Raw genomic sequence first — 20,987 nt, 5'->3', positions numbered from 1 at the left:
CTATTGGACTGCCATCTGCTACACTTATAAAGAGTCACCCAACAATAGAATCCACGATTCAGTCGAAGGGCCGCACATTCTCCTTTTATGACTTGCTGTTCTGTATACTCCCCCCCCCCCCCCCCCCCCCCAGACGTGTAACAAAGCTCCGTGCAATAGTTCCAGTTCGTCTGCCATCTTAAGTGTCTTGTTATTTCTCGCGACAAATCCCTTAACTTGTCCCCATATCAGTTCTGGTGGGTTCATGTTCCAGTGATATGATGCCAACTGCAAAAGTACAGCATTTGAATGGTGTGCTCGATTCATGAAAATTATTGCTTTCCATGTTTCTACGACGATTATAACTCTGGCTCATGGAAATTCTCATCTTTGGCATTAAAAAATAGGTAGAGTCCAAATACGGAGTATTTGATTTTTCAATTTTGTCCTAAAAATTTAATTTGTTACGTTGCCTTGATTTAAACAAATTTGGATAATCAAAAATTTATACTTACAATGAAAACTGGGGATTTGCGTGCAGTGTATAATTAAGAACAAGAATAAATGCATTTTTCATAAAATATGATCATCAGATAAATGTTAAAAAGGGAAACTCCGTATCGCACCCCCCTCAGATTTAGTGGTAAGTTGACCCGTTTGATAGCCCACCAAAACCTGAACACAGATCAAACATGAAAACAAGAAGAAGGTGTACTGAACTGTGGGAAAAAGAAGTAAAATAGAAACAGTCAACGGTCCAAGATCAACATGTGCAACATCGAGCAACTTTCAATCAGGGTGGAGTCGTGGTCATTTGGTCACGGTGTTTGAAGGCGACGGGCCATATCCTCGTTGAAAACTCCCTCATGCCCCACTTCTTTTCTCACAAAATTGTGAACTGTCCGTCCGGTCATTGACATGTCTGTTCGCTATATTCAAACGTCCGTTTGCTACAGCTACATGTAACAAGGTACGTCCAGACGTACGTACCTGCTATCTGTTCTGGACAGGTTCCACATGTTATGCCTCTTACGTTCCGTTTTGGAAGTTTTGACTCTTCATTTCCTTCGTCGTAACATAGTTCTCACCCTATTATTTGTTGCTTTCATTTCTGCGAGAGGTCTGTGAGTCATCTCGCACTATTCATCACATTTACTTGCGACGGTAATATATTCTCACCACGTGACTCGTATTCTACAGTCAGTGTATACGACAATTGCCAAGACCACAGAAGGAGAGCAGACACGTCAATGACCGGATGGACAGTTCATAAATTTGCGAAAAAAATGGGTCACGAGAGAGATTTGAACACGAATCTCCCAAATTGCCGTTCAACACCGTGACCACAGAATCACGACATTGTGGTTATTGTATGTCGCTCGTTGTTGCCCGTCTTGAACTTGGACCGTTCTTTGTTTCTATTTCGCTTCTTTTTACACAGTTTAGTACACTTTCTTCCTGTTTTCATGCTTGATCTTTGTTCAGTTTTTTGCCGGTCTATACACTGGGCCATTTTACCACTAAATCTGAAGGGGAGGGATGGGGACTTATCCTTGTAAGTAGCATATATTTGTTCATTTTTACACTCCAAAGGATGAGGTATTCCAAACTGAACGAAAAATAAAGAACACAGCGAGATGAAACTTCCTGGCAGATTAAAACTGTGTGCCGGACCGAGACTCGAACTCGGGACCTTTGCCTTTCGCGGGCAAGTGCTCTACCTGCTTTCTTCCAGGAGTGCTAGTTCTGCAAGGTTCGCAGGAGAGCTTCTGTGAAGTTTGGAAAGTAGGAGACGAGGTACTGGCGGAAGTAAAGCTGTGAGGACGGGGCGTGAGTCGTGCTTGTGTAGCTCAGGTGGTAGAGCAATTGCCCACGAAAGGCAAATGTCCCGGGTTCGAGTCTCGGTCCGGCACACAGTTTTAATCTGCCAGGAAGTTTCATATCAGCGCACACTCCGCTACAGAGTGAAAATCTCATTCTGGAAACACAGCGAGAGTTGAACTGGCGATCTATGGACTACCCCAGCTTACGATTCTACAATGTTAACGATTTAGCCATACAGCCAGATTACAAAACCGTCTTCAGTTTAGTAGATGAAGCCCTCGGAAACCTGCAAAGGCCTTTTTCCCCCTGTCAAATTGTGAAAAACTTCCGCCACTTTTTAACGGTGTTGCGCACTTGTGTTTCACTACGAAGCAGGAAATAGCGTCAGCCATTTTCACACTACGTGTCAACAGCACGACAATCAGAGTACAACAGTACAGAGACTGTGACTCCATACGATTGTTCAAATAAAAACTACATAGATAAAGAATGATTAAGAAAAACGTTGATGGCTGTTAATACTTTAGAATACCTGAAAGTTTCATTTACGAGTAACTTGATACCTAATACGTAAATAGGACCTGCTTCTAAGAGCGTAACCATACCTGTGGTTGTTTGTTATGATGAACGAAGTATAGGTGACGTGAAACCCCTAGCCGTTAGAGTGCCCTCGTAGCACGCGCGGCACTCTCGCAAGAAGTTTCCGCGGGCGCCGCCAGAGTGCGGGCCGCTCGCTCGCCACCCCGTCGCTCAGCTGGCCGCGACCGGCCGGCGTCCGGCGGCAGACACAGGCTGGCACAGTGCTGGCGATGCGCCCCCCAGCGCCGCATGCGACCGCGTTCGCTGCTGCTCGTCTCCCTGCTGGCGCTCGGATCCAGCCCGGCGCCCTTCTTCGCGCCTAACCCCCGCACCGGGCAGCAGGTCTGTCGCCTACCGTAGCCAGCGTCGCCGCAGCAGCCGAGCTCGCCCTCTCCCTGGTAAAACCCGCCATTCGCACCTCTTCTTCTGTAACTCTGTCCGAGGTAGACTCCTTGCTATCAACAAACATTGTTAATTTTAGAGCAATAACTAGTAATACTTATCTTCATTTGCTTTTCCATTTTGTAGAAGTATTTAGATTCATAACAAGCCTAAAAATTCGTAGAATTGTAAAGTGTTTTTCTCCATAGATAAGCTGTTCCTAACAAAATGCTGAAACTCTGTTCTTCTTTCTAACGTACACGTAACAACTTTAAGATATTTTTTACTGTACAGACGGCTTGGAGTCTAGTTCGTCTTATGCTCGTAAGTACAGTCCCATAAGAAATATCTTTATTAATTATTTTTGTGTGCTTTACACTCTAATACAATTTCAGATCGAGTCATAACGACACCTACTGTGCCCATCACTAAATGTTGCTGGTGAATCTTATGGCAAAGCTACTTCTTGCTCACTGTAAATAGAACACTACCATTGGAAGAAACCTTAATTATTAAGTCAAGAACGTGGAGAATAGGATACTTCTCCTACGCTGAACTATGATTACATAAGCGCTTTCAGTGTGCATCTTCCCTTTTGAAGAAATTTTATGTCAGCATAGTTAAGGGAAACAATAGTTCGACTTATAACATGAGAATTAGATACTTCTTTCAGGTATTAATTTAGCTGAGTAATATCAAAAATGACTTAGTGACGGCGTTTTAGTTCTGATTGGGCGTAATATGACAGTTGTGATGCTGACTGGATTACACAGACCTTCACAAGCACTTTTCATTTTAAAAAAAATGTGTGTGAAATCTTATGGGACTTAATTGCTAAGGTCATTAGTCCCTAAGCTTACACACTTCTTAACCTAAATTATCCTAAGGACAAACACACACATCCATGGCCGAAGGAGGACTCGAACCTCCGCCGGGACCAGCCGTTCATGTTGAAGCGTATGACGTTTGAAGAAAATGTTTATTAAAGTCAGCACCATTCTACGCCGTTTAGGTGCTTCGCTGTATTTCGTTTAGTACAAGTGCAGTAGGAGAACATTTGTACGTTAAACGTATCAGCTTCATTAAAACTCAACTAGGTGAGTGATTTGCGAATGCAGTTATAGTTTTCCAAATAAAACATGTAAGCTACGAAAAATCTCTATTTTTCAAACGGTGTTGGTCTTAAGACTACACTGTTCGCCTACTGAGCTAGTGACTGCGAAAGTCTTGAGGCCGAAGAGAAAATTAGTTTACAGCGCAGAAGATGATCTGACGGAGAGGGCTACTGTTTACCGACGACGCAGTGGTGCACGGGAACGCGTCATCTGTGGGTGGCTGTAGAGGGGCTACAGGATGACTTGGACGGAATTTCTGTTTGATGTCACCAATGGCAGATTGCTCTAAATGTAGAAAAATGCTAGTTAATGCTGATGTATAGGAAAAACTAAGATATAATGTTCTAAAACAGTGTTAGCGGTGTGCTGGTTGACACAGTCACAAGGACACGAAGTTACTGACAGATAGGAAATGGAACGAGCATTCAAGGTCGATAGTAGGGAAGACGAATGGTCGACTCGGATTTATTGCGAGAATTCTAGAGAAGCGTTGCTCATCTTTAAAGGAAATACCGTGTAGAACACTGGTGTGGCCGACTCTTGAGTACTGCTATAGTGTTTGGGACTCACACCAGGTCGGACTACTGGAAGACATCGAAGCAGTTGAGAGGCATTGGTTACCGGCAGGTTCAATCAATACGCGATATTAAGGAAATGCTCCGTGAACTCAAGTGGAAATACACTCCTGGAAATTGAAATAAGAACACCGTGAATTCATTGTCCCAGGAAGGGGAAACTTTATTGACACATTCCTGGGGTCAGATACATCACATGATCACACTGACAGAACCACAAGCACATAGACACAGGCAACAGAGCATGCACAATGTCGGCACTAGTACAGTGTATATCCACCTTTCGCAGCAATGCAGGCTGCTATTCTCCCATGGAGACGATCGTAGAGATGCTGGATGTAGTCCTGTGGAACGGCGTGCCATGCCATTTCCACCTGGCGCCTCAGTTGGACCAGCGTTCGTGCTGGACGTGCAGACCGCGTGAGACGACGCTTCATCCAGTCCCAAACATGCTCAATGGGGGACAGATCCGGAGATCTTGCTGGCCAGGGTAGTTGACGTACACCTTCTAGAGCACGTTGAGTGGCACGGGATACATGCGGACGTGCATTGTCCTGTTGGAACAGCAAGTTCCCTTGCCGGTCTAGGAATGGTAGAACGATGGGTTCGATGACAGTTTGGATGTACCGTGCACTATTCAGTGTCCCCTCGACGATCACCAGTGGTGTACGGCCAGTGTAGGAGATCGCTCCCCACACCATGATGCCGGGTGTTGGCCCTGTGTGCCTCGGTCGTATGCAGTCCTGATTGTGGCGCTCACCTGCACGGCGCCAAACACGCATACGACCATCATTGGCACCAAGGCAGAAGCGACTCTCATCGCTGAAGACGACACGTCTCCATTCGTCCCTCCATTCACGCCTGTCGCGACACCACTGGAGGCGGGCTGCACGGTGTTGGGGCGTGAGCGGAAGACGGCCTAACGGTGTGCGGGACGTAGCCCAGCTTCATGGAGACGGTTGCGAATGGTCCTCGCCGATACCCCAGGAGCAACAGTGTCCCTAATTTGCTGGGAAGTGGCGGTGCGGTCCCCTACGGCACTGCGTAGGATCCTACGGTCTTGGCGTGCATCCGTGCGTCGCTGCGGTCCGGTCCCTGGTCGACGGGCACGTGCACCTTCCGCCGACCACTGGCGACAACATCGATGTACTGTGGAGACCTCACGCCCCACGTGTTGAGCAATTCGGCGGTACGTCCACCCGGCCTCCCGCGTGCCCACTATACGCCCTCGCTCAAAGTCCGTCAACTGCACATACGGTTCACGTCCACGCTGTCGCGGCATGCTACCAGTGTTAAAGACTGCGATGGAGCTCCGTATGCCACGGCAAACTGGCTGACACTGACGGCGGCGGTGCACAAATGCTGCGCAGCTAGCGCCATTCGACGGCCAACACCGCGGTTCCTGGTGTGTCCGCTGTGCCGTGCGTGTAATCATTGCTTGTACAGCCCTCTCGCAGTGTCCGGAGCAAGTATAGTGGGTCTGACACACCGGTGTCAATGTGTTCTTTTTTCCATTTCCAGGAGTGTAGTTGGAGGAAAGGAAGCATTATTTTCACAATTCACTATTCGGCAGGGTTAGGGGCTGGCATTTGCGACAGACTTTAGAACGATCCTACTATCACCACAGAAACATTTATCACAAGGATTGGGAAGATAGCCAAGGGCCTTGCCGCAGTGGTAATACCCGTTCCCATCAGATCACCGAAGTTAAGCGCTGTCGGGCTGAGCACTTGGATGGATGACCATCCGGTCTGCCGAGCGCTGTTGGCAGCGAGGTGCACTCAGTCCTTGTGAGGCAAACTGAGGACCTACTTGACTGAGAAGTAGCGGCTCCGGTCTCGTAAACTAACACACGGCCGGGAGAGCGGTGTGCTGACCACATGCCCCTCCATATCCGCACCCAGTGACGCCCATGGGCTGCTAATGACACGGCGGCGGGTCAGTACCGTTGGGCCTTCATTGCCTGTTCGGGAGTAGTTTAGCTTATCGGGAATATAAGAGAAATAGGGGCTCGTACGAAGCTTACAGGCTGATTAGTAGTAGCTCAGGGTACCCTTAGCCACGCACCGTATGGTGGCTTGCAGAGTAAGGACGAAGATGTAGATGTTCTTCTAATAGTTTACACGTCTATGCACCTCCACCCTGCACTGCACAACGGACTATTCCAGATACCTTCTTTTCTGATACATTTCAATTTACTTGTAGTAGCCGCGCGGGATTAGCCGAGCGGTCTAGGCGCTGCAGTCAAGGACTGTGCGGCTGCTCCCGGCGGAGGTTCGAGTCCTCCCTCGGGCATGGGTGTGTGTGTCTGTCCTTAGGATAATTTAGGTTAAGTAGTGTGTAAGCTTAGGGACTGATGACCTTAGCAGTTAAGTCCCATAAGATGTCACACACATTTGAACATTTTTGAACTTGTAGTATCGTTTGCTGGGCGACGTTTCTGTTATACAGGCTGAGCTGAGACAGACCACAACATATATATCCAGAATGAGTAAATACACTGAATGACAAAGAAAAAGTGAAGAACGCAGAACGGGAGGAGAAAACGAAATGAAACTTTGTAGTTTTGAGAGAATATGTGATGTTATTTCAGTGTTTACAAGATCGAGTCTAATTTGCAAACAACTTTACAGAATTAGAGCATTTATCAGTATGACATTGCATCCCCTGTGCTCTGGATGCATCCAGATTGGGAAGCATGTCATAATGCCGTTGTAACCTCGCTGAGGCAAGCTGCTCACAAATGGGGTAACTGGTCGATAATATCCTGGATATTGAAAGTGGCACAATGTTTATATTCCAGCTGGTCCCACAGATGTATTGCCGGGGACAGATCTGGGAATCTCACTGGTCACGGGAGTAACTCAACGACAGGTGGACAGTTGACAGAGACACGTGAGGTATGCGGTCGAGCGTTGTCTTGCTGAAAAACGTCACTAATATACGGTCGAGGGAAAGGTGACACGTGACGACATAGGATCTTCGTCTGCATCGCTGTCCCGTAAGAGTTCCCTCAGTCACTACCAGCCTTGACCTAAAGTCACAGCCGATGGCTCTCCGTTCTCTAGCGCCAGGAATAACAGCGCTATGCCTCGCCAAAACATTGGAAGAATGGGATCTGTTCCCAGGTTACCACCATATTCACCGACGGTGGTCATCCGTTGTATGCAGAACCGCGATTCGTCGCTCAATGCAATGCGATGTCATTCATCAACAGTCCATGCTTCCTGGTCAAGGCACCACCCCAAATGCAGCCGTTTGTATTGCGGTGTTGACGCACAGTACGCACGGGACTGGCTTCTGCTAGTGTCGACCAATGATGCGGGATATCGCAGATTGTTACAGGGAGTCCATTTCGTGTCCTTGGATGGCAGTCACTGTTGTGAAGGGATTAAGATGTGCTTGCAGCACAATACGACGATCCTCCCTTGGGGTGGTCACACATGATCGACCAGAACCTTGACAACAAATATACCTGCCCTCACAGTCCAACATCGAGCCATTGTAACATCCGAATGCCCCTCAAATGTGGGTACTGCACGATATGACCAGCTTCCAAATGGAGATCCACAATGACGCCACTTTCAAACTCCATCACGTGTTGATAGCGCTGTCTCGCAGGAGTACGCGACAGCTCCGTATTTTTCACAGTGGTCACTCAACATGTGACTCTATATATCCTACCAGGCCTGATAACAACACTAAACTCGAACAGCACTACTGCATTCTGGTTGCTGTTCTACCAGGAAGTTTCATGTCGGCGCACACTCCGCTGCACAGTGAAAATATCATTCTGGAAACATCCCCCAGGCTGTGGCTAAGACATGTCTCTGCATTATCCTTTCCTCCAGGTGTGCTAGATCTGCAAGGTTCGCAGGAGAGCTTCTGTGAAGTTTGGAAGGTAGGACACGAGGTACTGGCAGAATTGAAGCTGTGAGGACGGGTCGTGAGTTGTGCTTGGATAGTTCATTTGGTTACCGGCTCGGTAGCTCAGCGTGTTCGGTCAGAGGGTTAGCTGCCTTCTGTAATAAAAAAAATTGAGTTAATGGATCAACGATGAACTTGAACAAGTGATATAGGACGTCCTCACCGAACAACTAGAACGAATAATATCGAACAAAATGAGATTTAAAAGAAAGTTGGTAGAGGACTTGCGCGCGAAAGGCATAGGTGCCGAGTTTGAATCTCGGTCCAGCACATAGTTTTAGTCTGCCAGGAAGTTTCATATCATCGCACATTCCGCTGAAGAGTGAAAATTTCATTCATGAAACCGATGTGTTTTTTATTTTCGTATATATTTTTTTCAGCAACAAATGGAAACGACATTGTATGAGGACTTCTACTAAATGCATCGAACTGATCTAAAATTAATACACAAATCAGAATCGCGCCGCCAAGAGAAAATGTCTCACAAACGTCTCCTGTGCTGTACCAATTGTCAGATACGATTCGTGTCTTTATTATGACGATTATAATAAAGTCGTCAAAATATTTACCTTTGATACCTGCTATAATCCAATTGGCAACAGACAATACTGCAAGCTGAATTCCGTCTTTAGTTACTGCACAACAGGTCCGTTTTATAAGACATTTCATGTCTTCAGGGAGTGGAGGGTGTATCATTGTAGGCCTCTTGCTTTGTTTTTTTCCCGCAGATAAAAGTCCAAGGTGCTAAGTGTGGTGTCACCGCCAGACACCACACTTGCTAGGTGGTAGCTTTAAATCGGCCGCGGTCCAATAGTACATGTCGGACCCGCGTGTCGCCACTGTGTGATCGCAGACAGAGCGCCACCACAAGGCAGGTCTCGAGATACGGGCTAGCACTCGGCCCAGTTGTACGACGACTTTGCTTGCGACTACACTGACGAAGCCTTTCTCTCATTTGCCGAGAGATAGAATAGCCTTCAGCTAAGTCCATGGCTACGACCTAGCAAGGCGCCATTAGCCTTACATAGTTTGATAGTTATCGTATGAAATGTCTCATCAAGAACGTTGTAAACCAATGACGGATTAAAAGTTAAGTATTAAAGCAGCTACGTACTTTTCTTGCTACCATTCATGACGTATCCTGTTTCAGACCTCTATCTAGCTTACGTGAGATTACGCGTGCCTTTCGGCTACTTCAGTGTGGCGTAGCTGTCTTGTTACGCCACAACACTAAGTCCGGTGCATGTACAGGCCTCTTTGTGTTTCCAAAACAACTGATTCAAAGTTCTCCAAATGTTCTGGTGAGAATGAGTGTATTTATCGGTGCGAAATGGTGCAGCATGGCAGACGTTTTTGGCACCCCTACGGCAGATAGCGGGACAATGGGTTGCAGATGTGCTACCTTATTACTTTTTCATCAACTAAGACATAATTTATGACTTTGAAGATTTCTTCGAAGGCTCTTTCCAATGCTGCAATCCTTTTAAAAAAATATATCACAATTTAGCACATACACAGGACAATTTTTTTCCACCGATGAGACGAGACGAGACAAAAAAGGTCTAATGGACTTATGTCCGGGAATGGATGGTTTCCTTGCTAGAGATCATTTATCCAATCATACTTCGTTACAGAGACTGCGGTCTAATAAGCGCTGTACCTTGCAGCCACAGTTACAGTGTGCGTGGTTTCCTCCTATTCCTCATATGCCATGACCTAGCACCCTCTCCTGCCATAGTAATTGATAATATCGTGTCCGATTCATTTCTCTTGCTGACTCATCTTGTAGGGATGAGGTACAGCGTTTACACAATGGTTCCGTATTCGATTCGAGAGCTTGCCGACATTGTGTTTACTTACGGAAAAGCAAATGACAGCAGGCGGTGAGCAGTAACGTTGTATCAGGAGACCTATGCACTCAATGTTTGCAACAGTGTTTCGCCGTTTGTCTGAGACAGGGCCATTTCAGGAAGTAGGAAATCATTGAGGATGTACCCGAAATATTCGGACACCAGACTCCTAGGAAAATGTGATTAACAGTGAGGAAGGCGATCGCGGTGTCAGTACCACGCAGTTGGTCCGACAGTACAGTGTAAGCACACGACCGTCCGGAACATTCTCCATGACAATTGTTACTACCCTGCTTTGAGGCACATGGAAACTATTTTCAACACATACTGTAACTGTGCTTGCATGGTACAGCGCGTATGAGACCGCAGTCTCTGTAACAATGTACGATTGAATAAATTGTCCTTAGGACAGAAACCATGCATTTCCGGACGTAAGTTCATTATACCTCTTTTGTGCCGTATTCTCACAACGATCAATCCCTAGTGGAAAAAATCACCCTGAATACGTTAAAAGCTAGTTTCGAACCTCGTAAAATTCGTAAAATTGGAAATTTGTGGCAAGGTCTTATGGGACCAAACTGCTAAGATCATCGGTCCCTGAGCTTACACATTATTTAACCTAGCTTAAACTAACTTACGCTAACGACGATACACACACAAACCCATGCCCGAGGGAGGATTCGAACCTCCGACGGGACGGGAGGGGGGAGGGAGGACCGAGCGGCTACCCTGCGCGGCGTAAAACTCTGGTTGTTGTCCACAATAACTTAGCGAAACCTTCTCATTAATATACATGTTTGATCGAAAGTATCCGGACTTCCCTGTGTTAAGCAGATGTCACAAGAGTATGACCTACCAGTGTAAAACGAGGCGGGGGTGTCGTGTGTTGTCAGTAGAGAAGCAATAACCTATGGAACTTCACTCCAGATCTCAGCACTCAATATCACTGTCACAAAACGGTTCAGAACACTGCTGCAGAAAAAAAGACAAATTTAAACGGACGCAAAATCTCCAAGATTGACGATCTTTTACAGAAGCTCGAAATTTATCTCGAACTTCAATGCGAGATGCTTATAATAGTTTCCCTGACGAAACTTTGTCTCGAAACCTGGCAGAAAATCCAAAGAGATTGTGGTCCGATGTGAAGTATCTTAGCGGTAATAGTAATAGCAATAGCAGTGGAGGTATTTTTGAAGACAGTGCTGCCAAAGCAGAGTCACTAAACACAGCATTCCGAAATGCCTTCATCAAAGAACACGAAGTAAATATTGCAAGATTCGAATCAAGAACAGCTGCCAACATGAATAACGTACAAGCAGATATCCCCGGGGAAGTGAAGCAACTCAAATTACTTAACAAAAGCAAGTCTTCCGGTCCAGACTGTATACCAGTTAGGTTCCTTTCAGAGTATGCTTATACAATAGCTCCATGCTTACCCATCATATACAACCGTTCGCTCGACGAAAAATCAGTACCCAAAGCCTGGAAAGTTGCACAGATCACACCAATATTCAAGGAAGGTAGTAGGAGTAATCCATTAAATTACAGGCCCATATCGTTAATGTCAATATACAGCAGGATTTTGGAATATATAATGTGTTTGAGCATTATGAATTACCTCGAAGAAAGCCGCGCGGGATTAGCCGAGCGGTCTAGGCGCTGCAGTCATGGACTGTGCGGCTGGTCCCGGCGGAGGTTCGAGTCCTCCCACGGGCATGGGTGTGTGTGTTTGTCCTTAGGATAATTTAGGTTAAGTAGTGTGTAAGCTTAGGGACTGATGACCTTAGCAGTTAAGTCCCATAAGATTTCACACACATTTTAACATTTTTGAACCTCGAAGAGAACGGTCTATTGGCACACAGTCAACACGGATTTATAGAACATTGTTCCTGTGAAACACAACTAGCTCTTTACTCACATGAAGTGTTCAGCGCTATTGACAAGGGATTTCAAATTGATTCCATATTTCTATATTTCAGGAGGCTTTTGACAGTGTACCACACAAGCGGCTTGTAGTGAAATTGTGCTCTTATGGAATATGGTCTGTTATGTGACTAGATTCGTGATTTCCTGTCAGAGAGGTCACAGTTCGTAGTAACAGACGGAGAATCATCGAGTAAAACAGATGTGATCTCTGACGTTCCCCAAGGTAGTATTATAGGCCCTATACTGTTCCTTATCTATATAAACGATTTAGGAGACAATCTGAGCAGCCGTTTTAGGTTGTTAGCAGATGATGCTGTCAAATCTAAAGGCCGTAAATTCAACCAAATACCTAGGAATTAAAATTACAAACAACTTAAATTGGAAGGGATACATAGAAAATGTACATGTAGATGTTCTCTGGTTTCGGCTCTCGAGTAAGAAGTAGTTGCCATTCCTCCACAGACAATCAGACACCTCACTAACGGTATCCCCCGCACAGTTCGAACCGTCGTAAAGGCGAATCATGGATTCACCCCCTATTAATGTTCACCAACAGGTGTACGGATACTTTTTATCAATATAGTGTATTTGATTTGATTTTTTGATTTGATTATATCAGCGAAGCAAAAACAGCATTGGTCAAGCCCGCTGCTGCCCGCACAAAAACAGGGTTTATTGTGAGGGATCGCTCCTTGTATCTCTAGTAAATCCAACCAATGTCCTTGAAGAATGTAAGGAGATCCTTTACCAGTGCTTTGCTAGACACAGTGTCTTCAGGTCTGGTTGATCCAAATTATCTGTATTTTTCAATCTCCAGTGACTCGCATTCGAAGATCAGATGTGATGCGGTTTTCTCGCCCACACCACGCATCCTACATTTGGGGTCTTCTTCTATTATCCCCATTGTATGTAGGTGTTTTTTGAAATTCCCATGGCCTGTCAACAGTCTAACCATGAGAGTCATTTCTCTTCTGTTAAAGCCTAGGATTGAGAGACTTCTCTTAGAACATGGCGTCGCTTTTGGACCTTAGCCCAATATTCTACATGCTGTCTCCTTGTCCAGTCTTGTAGTTTTATTTTGTTCATCGCCTTGGTGATTGTCAGGACAGGTTCCCGTCCAATAAATGGTGTCATCGCCGCCATCCTGGCCAACCTATCGGCTTGCTCATTACCATTAATCCCTCAGTGAGCAGGGACACACAATTGGTTTACCCTATTGTTTTCCCCTAGCTCCGCAAGGACTTTATGGCATTCTGCTACGATCTTTGATCTCGTTGCAGAGGCTGCCAGTGCTTTCAGGGCTGCTTGGCTGTCTGAATAAACCTCTGTAGCACCTCCGCAAATTCTCCTCCACACACTCCTTGATAGCCGGCCGGAGTGGCCGTGCGGTTCTGGGCGCTACAGTCTGGAGCCGAGCGACCGCTACGGTCGCAGGTTCGAATCCTGCCTCGGGCATGGATGTGTGTGATGTCCTTAGGTTAGTTAGGTTTAATTAGTTCTAAGTTATAGGCGACTGATGACCTCAGAAGTTAAGTCGCATAGTGCTCAGAGCCATTTGAACCATTTGAACACTCCCTGATAGTAGATATTTCTGCTTGAAACACAGTGGCCATCTTCCCTAGAGAGACTGCACTCTCCAGCCTTGGCTGCACTCTGTATACCCCGGCCCTATCACCTTGGTCTGTTTTCGAACGTCAGTGAACCAGACTATGCCCCCAGTGTATTTACTCTTTCTGGATGTTTTTGGGGTGGTCTGTCTTAGCATTAGAGAGGCAGCACGAGCTGCAATAATACAGCAACGGGGAAATAGGGAACTAAAACATCTACGTCTTTTCCAAAGAAGAATGTCGTCATTCGCCGTAACGGATCTACGAAATCTGCGAAAAATGTGATTCTAAAGGTCCGGGCAGGGACTTGGACCACGGTCCTTCTGAATGCGACTCCGGCTTCTTACTTAAAGAAGCCACATTTCAAACCACCAACAATTTTTCGTGGTTGATTTTCGTTGTCATAAATCTTTTTTGAAAAACATTGTGATCGTAAAACTATTTCTTTACAACGTCCGCTATTGGAATTTGGGTCGTTTGGACACTTTCAGGAGGAATACAGCAAAATGTTTACGCTTCACCATATTTTAAAATTGAAGAATGCCTCATACCTATACACATTAAGACTGGTGAGCGACTGATCTTCGTTGATGAACATCACTGAAGATGCTGGAAAAAGTTACCGCTGAAACAGATGCAGCGCAGTACTCGACTTATTAAACTGTGAAACACGAGTAGCATCTCTTCCCGAGGGATAGCACAGTTGCGCTTTCAGTGTCTTGTTGTAGCTCCTCCAGCATGTGAGAGTTATTTGAGTACACCCCCAGTTTGCCCCACAGGTAAAAATAACAAGGGGAGAAATCAGGCGATCGAGGTGGCCAGGAAATTGCACTGCCTCCGCTGATTGTCCTGTCCGTCTTGCTATGTCAGTGAAAACGTACCTAATAAACTCCTTATCTTCGTCATATACTCGTATTATCGAGGGCGTGATCCACGTACAGATCCACGTACAGATTAAAAAGCTTCTAGACATACGGGTTAGTATTAATATCTTGATGAAAGAATCGAGTTACGATGTGTACACCAGACATTGCGGACCAAACTTGACCTTATGCACCAGATCTCCAAAGAACAGGTGAGGACTTTATGTTACACAACGGCGCGTTTTCTGAGGTTTTAGATACCAGGACAGACAGAACCAGGCCTCACGTGAAGATATAAGTGTTGATTTCAATTCAGTCAGAAACCACGAGTAGAACTTAAGACGCCAAAGTTTGTTTCGACGCTTTAATTGATGTGTAACAGTAAATTTGTAAGGATAGAGGTAATGTTTCGACACGGCGATCTCTTAATTCCCTCTTTCACAGATATATGACGTTGAGATTTCGTCGGACTTTGTTCCAGGTTTCCTTCATTCGAGCAATTTTTTCTGATGTTCGAACTCTTTTCGGATAGTTAGGGTTTTCATTCGCTACTACAGGCTGCTGCGCGGCATTTTGCCACGAAGTATTGCGTTTCAGACTTTACTGGAGCTTTTGCCAAAACACTTCCAGTTTTCAACTATAACGCAAACAGTTTCTGTTCCCTGATACCAGATTGATTTCAGTACGTTCGGCTTGCGCTAACGACATCAGCTTTAAAGCCACCTGTGAAGGGGAAAAGCTATGCTCAAGTGAAAGGGCCATTGTTTGTCTCGAATAATTCTCTATTATCTCTATTATTAGAGACTGAGCATAATCTCTATTTGACAGGAACGGAAAAAGAAAACATGAGGAGGGACGGACTGGGATTGAAGCTTGGTATTCCCGAAATATCTTAACCATTCACGACAGTGGAGTTAACACCCAGCAGAAATAAAAAACTTAAAAGTTCCACTCCGCACAATGTCAGCAATTGCTGTCTGTTGGTGGAATACTCGCCTACTGATAATTATTCAATCTTACCAATAACAGATGATTTTGCCGATGCAGCTGTGCTTTACCAAAAGAAAACAATTTCCTATTTAAAGTAAATCACACAATTAAAAGAAACCAATATTGCATTCAGCGAATATGTATTTCCTCACTCGATATAGAATGAAAGTAAATGAAACTTAATTTAGTTCCTTGTAGTGTTTTTAATTTCCGGGACTTAGGAACAAATCGAACTTCTCATTTCCGGTACAGTAACCAACGAGTTTACATTTCACAACAGTCAGAGATATTATCTTACAAGGAGAAAACAGCATAGAGAAAGAATAAGGAGTGATGGCGCTACAGACCAAAGCGCACCATAGACGGTAAATAATATTGGGCAGTATTTCCTAATGCGTCATAATCTGTACGCCAAACCCACGGGAAATACGAGGGCATCTGTAACAATTGTAGTCTTGCCCGATATATCACAAATGCTCGGCTACGTCCAGGACCAGACGGGAAATCGTTAGGTCAGTGGAAAGGTACCTAATAAACTCCTTATCTTCGTCATATATTATCGAGGGCGTGAGTCTACGTAAACACGCAGGTACGAAAGATTAATGTTGTTTCGAATTGTAACTCGCACCCTGCTGGAGACGATAGCTGCAGCTTCTAAGACACGTACTGTCATGTGCTGTGATATATACCATTGGGTCTGTATCTCCCGTCGGCCACGACTGAATATGTACGGGTGAGATTGAGAGGTTGCGCAGTAATATTGAGAACATCAAAAACTTGTGAAATATGTTGCGCTGCCTCGAAATTTCGGCAGTATTGACAACATACTTAACAGTCTTTTGCGTGCTACACAGACCACAGCGGTTAGGTTAGCTTAGGTTCCTTGTTGTACGGAAAATAAGTTCAAAACAAGATGATAGGGTATTATTATTATTAGAGTATATCGAAATGTATAAATCATTTCTGGCATTGTGGGATGTTAGGGCAGAAGTGTTCAGAATCAAGAATCATATTAGTTCTTGCCCAGAAAATACTGGGAAAGACATGAAGGAAGATATTTTTAAAAAATTAATTAAGGCAAAGTTATGAATAAACATATATGTGGGTATGTATCTCTGTCTACAAATTACTTATCCAATACAATTCTTTAGTGCACGTGTTATTGCACGACACATTTCCATAACTATGGCTCAATGCACTAAATTTCAAGTCTTCGAGAGAACTTTATCAAGGTGTCATAGCGCTGACTAGGTGAATCTGCGTCTCTCATTATGTTATTTTGTATCTTGATTATGGGGCTTGGGCATCTGCAGACATGTGTTCAGACGGGAGGAGTGAATGTCACTCTATGGGGACGCCAATGTATGGGGAGGACCAGTTCCACAAATGTATCAAATGTTGGACCATCAGTGCACAAAAAGAGATGACAATGTTTTTATTCCGTTCAACCGCAATTCTCTTAACAAGTTTTCGCGAATGATCTTTGACGCTCTTCAAACAATTTTAAACTAACCTTTTTTCCGCTTGCAACAAAATAGAGCAATTACCGAAACAGCAGCGCCTTCATCGTCTAGAATTCCGAACACAATATTACTGCAAAATATTATTGATAAAATAGTTCACAAAATTATTGTGCAGTAGGTAGAATGTCAATAGTGTTGCACAATAATTACGGCACTATTACAGCACAATTATTATTGTGCAATAATGTTGGCCATCCAGGGACCGCTTTATGCTGTACTTTGCTCTGAAGCCGGCGCCGCAATGTTTGATGTCCCATTAGCAGACTACTGTTTACGACTGATTCTTGTTCTTAATTTCTGTCGTGTGCACGCATCATTTGTTTTAAATAGAAAATGTTACAGTGCTTTCGTGAATAGTACGGCGTCAGGAAGGCACATTTCATACCTTTCTGTCCTCTTAAATCTTATTTGTTTCAGTAATATTACACATTTCTTCTCATTAATGTAACTTTCTTTTTGTTGTACGTTTTGAAGAACCAAGAAGAGAAATATGCGATACGAAAAGGCTGCTTTCGTAATATAGCATTTTCCTTAACATGGACAGATGGAACTGATGTTCGGTCTATATCTTCCTCCCGAAAATATTTTGCTTTGTTTGGTCGATTTGCAATCTTTATTTCTTAGAGCGTTCACCTAGAGAGCTTTTCGAGTAGAGTTGATAAGAACTCTAATGTCAAATGACAGAAATAAAACCAATGCAGAAAAAGTAAACAGCGTAAACAAAATCCATGTACATAAAAGTAGATACCGCTTGAACGAGTCCACTTACGAATGAAATGTGATTCTTCTATACTTCAGACTATAATAAGAATTATTAGTAGGCCCTACACTCGTAAATGACACAATCTTTAATTTTTGAACAAAACTCATCCACCAGAAGCTGATGTTTGCGGCAACCATCATGACGGACGCCGGCTTCGCGTTTGGGATGTCATGACAACTCCCCTTATTATACCTACATGGTAAACAGTTAATGTCTATAGCAGAGAGCCAGCTTGAAACGAAGCAGCGAATGTTATGTAACACATAATACAACAAAATAGTGTTCGTGTTCAGTCGTTAGTAAAATAATGAAAATTAATCCGAACCCCGAAGGGGATATCCCGGCAAGTAAATACCATACGATCATTTCATTTCATCGCCAAAACGCTCCAGAGACCGACGTTGGCCGCGTTAGTGCACTTATCCTGTACCATTTCACTTCGTGTCCGCACCGATAGTGAGTGGTTAGCGTGACGGATTGCCGTCCTACGGGCCCGGGTTCGATTCCCCGCTGGATCGGAGATTTTCTCCGCTCAGGGACTGGGTGTTGTGTTGTCTTCATCACCATTTCATCCCTATGCGGCGCGCAGGTCGCCCAATGTGGCGTCGAATGTAATAAGACCTGCACCGAGGCGGCCGGACCTGCCCCACAAGGGGCCTCCCGGCCAATGACGCCAAACGCTCATTTCCATTTCCATTTCACTTGGTTACACGTTACTGAGAACCGCGCGAGGTGGCACAGTGCTTAGCGCTCTTAACTTGCATTCGGGAGGGCGGCGGTTCAAGCCCCCACCGACCATCCAGGTTTATGTTTTCGATAATTTCCATAAATCTCTTAAGACAAATGCAGGGCGGCCGATTTCCTTCCTCATCCGTCCCTAATCTGGGCTTATGCTTCGTCTCTAATAATCTTCCCTCCTTCCATACTTTTCTGAGTTACCAGCAGTGATAACTAAAATCATTCACTGCTTGATTATTAGCGTTAGCTGTCAAAAGCCTAATAACAACCTTTTGCAGCGCGGACCGCTGCGAGACGCACATGAAGAGAGTCAATGGGATTCCGGGAGGTACCGACAGGGATTCAGAGCCCTGCCTACTCGGGCGCCGTGGTCAACTGAGCTAGGGTTCTCGGTTGAGCATCCATAACGCGAACAGTCCGATCGAGGTGGTCCGAAGGATTCTCGGTTGAGTTTAAATCAGGGAAGTTTGGTGGCCAGGGGATTGTGGTAAATACTATCTGTATTCTTCGAACAGCACACGTACAGTGCGAGCTGTGTGACACGTTGCATTGACCTATTAGTAGATGACATCGTGCCGAGCCGGCCGCGGTGGCCGTCCGGCTCTAGGCGCTCAGTCCGGAACCGCGCAACTGCTACGGTCGCAGGTTCGAATCCTGCCTCGGGCATGGATGTGTGTGGTGTCCTTAGGCTAGTTAGGTTTAAGTAGTTCTAAGTTCTAAGGGACTAATGACCTCAGATGTTAAGTACCATAGTGCTCAGAGCCATTTTAACCAGCCATCGTGTCGAGGAAAAACAGACTGCGTGTAAAGGTGGACATGGATCCCAAGGATAGATACCTACTTGTGTTGATCCATTGTGCCTTCCAAAATAACGACATCACCGAGGGAATTCCCTCCGGCATGCACTCCTCCGACGATTGATGCAAGGCATTTGCTTTCAGACGTTTAATGCTATACACACCAATGACCATCTGTCCGAGGATAATAAAATCTGATTATCTAAAAAGGCCGCCTGTTGGCACTCAGTGGACGTCCAGTTGCGGTATTACCGTGCAAATTGCAGCCTTCGTTGCCGATGAATAGCAGTCAGCAGGGTCCTTGAACCAGTCGCCAGCTGCGGAGGTCCATGCCCAACAGCGTTCGCTGAACGGTCGTTTGGTGACACTGTTGGTAGCCTCTTCGTTCATCTCGATGGTCAGTTGCTCAACTGTTGCCCGTCTGTTCACCCGCACACGTCTCCACAGCCGTCGTTCAGCCCTGTCATCTATGACCATGGTGCACCAGTTGCCTCGACGCCACTTTCTGATAGCGCCATTTTGCCGTCCACGATATACTTTAACTGCGGCGGCACTTGAATAGTTAACAGACTTACCCGTTTCGGGATAGCTTCCACCCTTAGCGCTGAAGCCAATGACACGCTCTTTTGGACGTCAGATAAATCACTGCGTTTCTGCGTTACGACAACGACTGCACTTTTTGACGCGTCTCCCCGACACTCTTTAACACTCTCTACTGCCTGTGCTGCCACCTGCTGTATGTGAGCGGTTATTGCACGTTGACATCGAACATAGGCGGTGGTCGCATTAACGTGGCTGGTCCGTGTATGTACTCCAAAAGTCAGTGTACAGTACATGACAAAGAGAGCACCGTACGAACATTATCGATTTTCTTTCATATTTCATTAGTGAGAGAAAAAAGACTGCCTGCATGCCTCTGTAAGTGCCCTAATTTGTCTTATCTTATTCTCATCATCGTTACGCGAGATATACAGGGTGAGCCAAAATGCACTTGATGACTCTCGATCTCCCACCATAACCGAGTCCATTAACATGAGGTAGCAAATATGAGGTAGCCAAGGAGGTGGAAACGTGAGTTCTACTATGCCAAGACTGCTTGGTAGCTACAACAGGAAAACACAATTAATTAGCCGGAGTACAAAATAAGAAAGTATTTATTACTTAACTTTGTTGTAGTCCATGATTTGTTGGTTGACAATTATAGAAGACGCGACTAGACTAAACGTCTGTAGAATGACATGATTTAAAAGTCACAAATCTTGCAGTGACGAATTAATCTCTCGTAATATTGTATGTCGAATCCGGTGAATTTGAAGACTAACTTGGCTGTTCACATGACAGAACGTAGAATTGTTTATAACTGCCAACTTAGTGCTGTTGACTTTACTATAGTACTATTACGGAACTTTACAACTGGGCTACAAGACTTGATGGCAACAACGACTGAGCTGCAGACGATGAATGACTAACATCGGCGCTGGCTGACCACTGAGCGCGGCTACGAACTGTAGACTGGCAGCACTGCACTACTCTCCTGCTACACCGGGCGC

General features: G+C 45.2%; 1 protein-coding gene across 2 annotated transcripts in view; it reads left to right on the top strand.

The window, feature by feature from the left end:
• Positions 1–2,596: 2,596 nt before the first annotated feature.
• Positions 2,597–20,987, top strand: part of LOC124615920 (adenylate kinase isoenzyme 1) — a 111,175-nt gene continuing 92,784 nt past the window's right edge. The window contains exon 1 of one of the 2 annotated variants that reach the window (XM_047144101.1): positions 2,597–2,724. In XM_047144101.1, coding sequence (XP_047000057.1) covers positions 2,632–2,724 — 93 coding nt within the window. In that variant the 5' untranslated portion in view covers positions 2,597–2,631. Of the gene's footprint in view, positions 2,781–20,987 lie in introns of both variants that reach the window. The other variant, XM_047144103.1, reaches the window with a different exon arrangement.

This window comes from Schistocerca americana, chromosome 5 (genome assembly GCF_021461395.2).
Source record: "Schistocerca americana isolate TAMUIC-IGC-003095 chromosome 5, iqSchAmer2.1, whole genome shotgun sequence".
NCBI lineage: Eukaryota > Metazoa > Arthropoda > Insecta > Orthoptera > Acrididae > Schistocerca > Schistocerca americana.
This window is presented reverse-complemented; position numbering and strand designations above follow the sequence as displayed.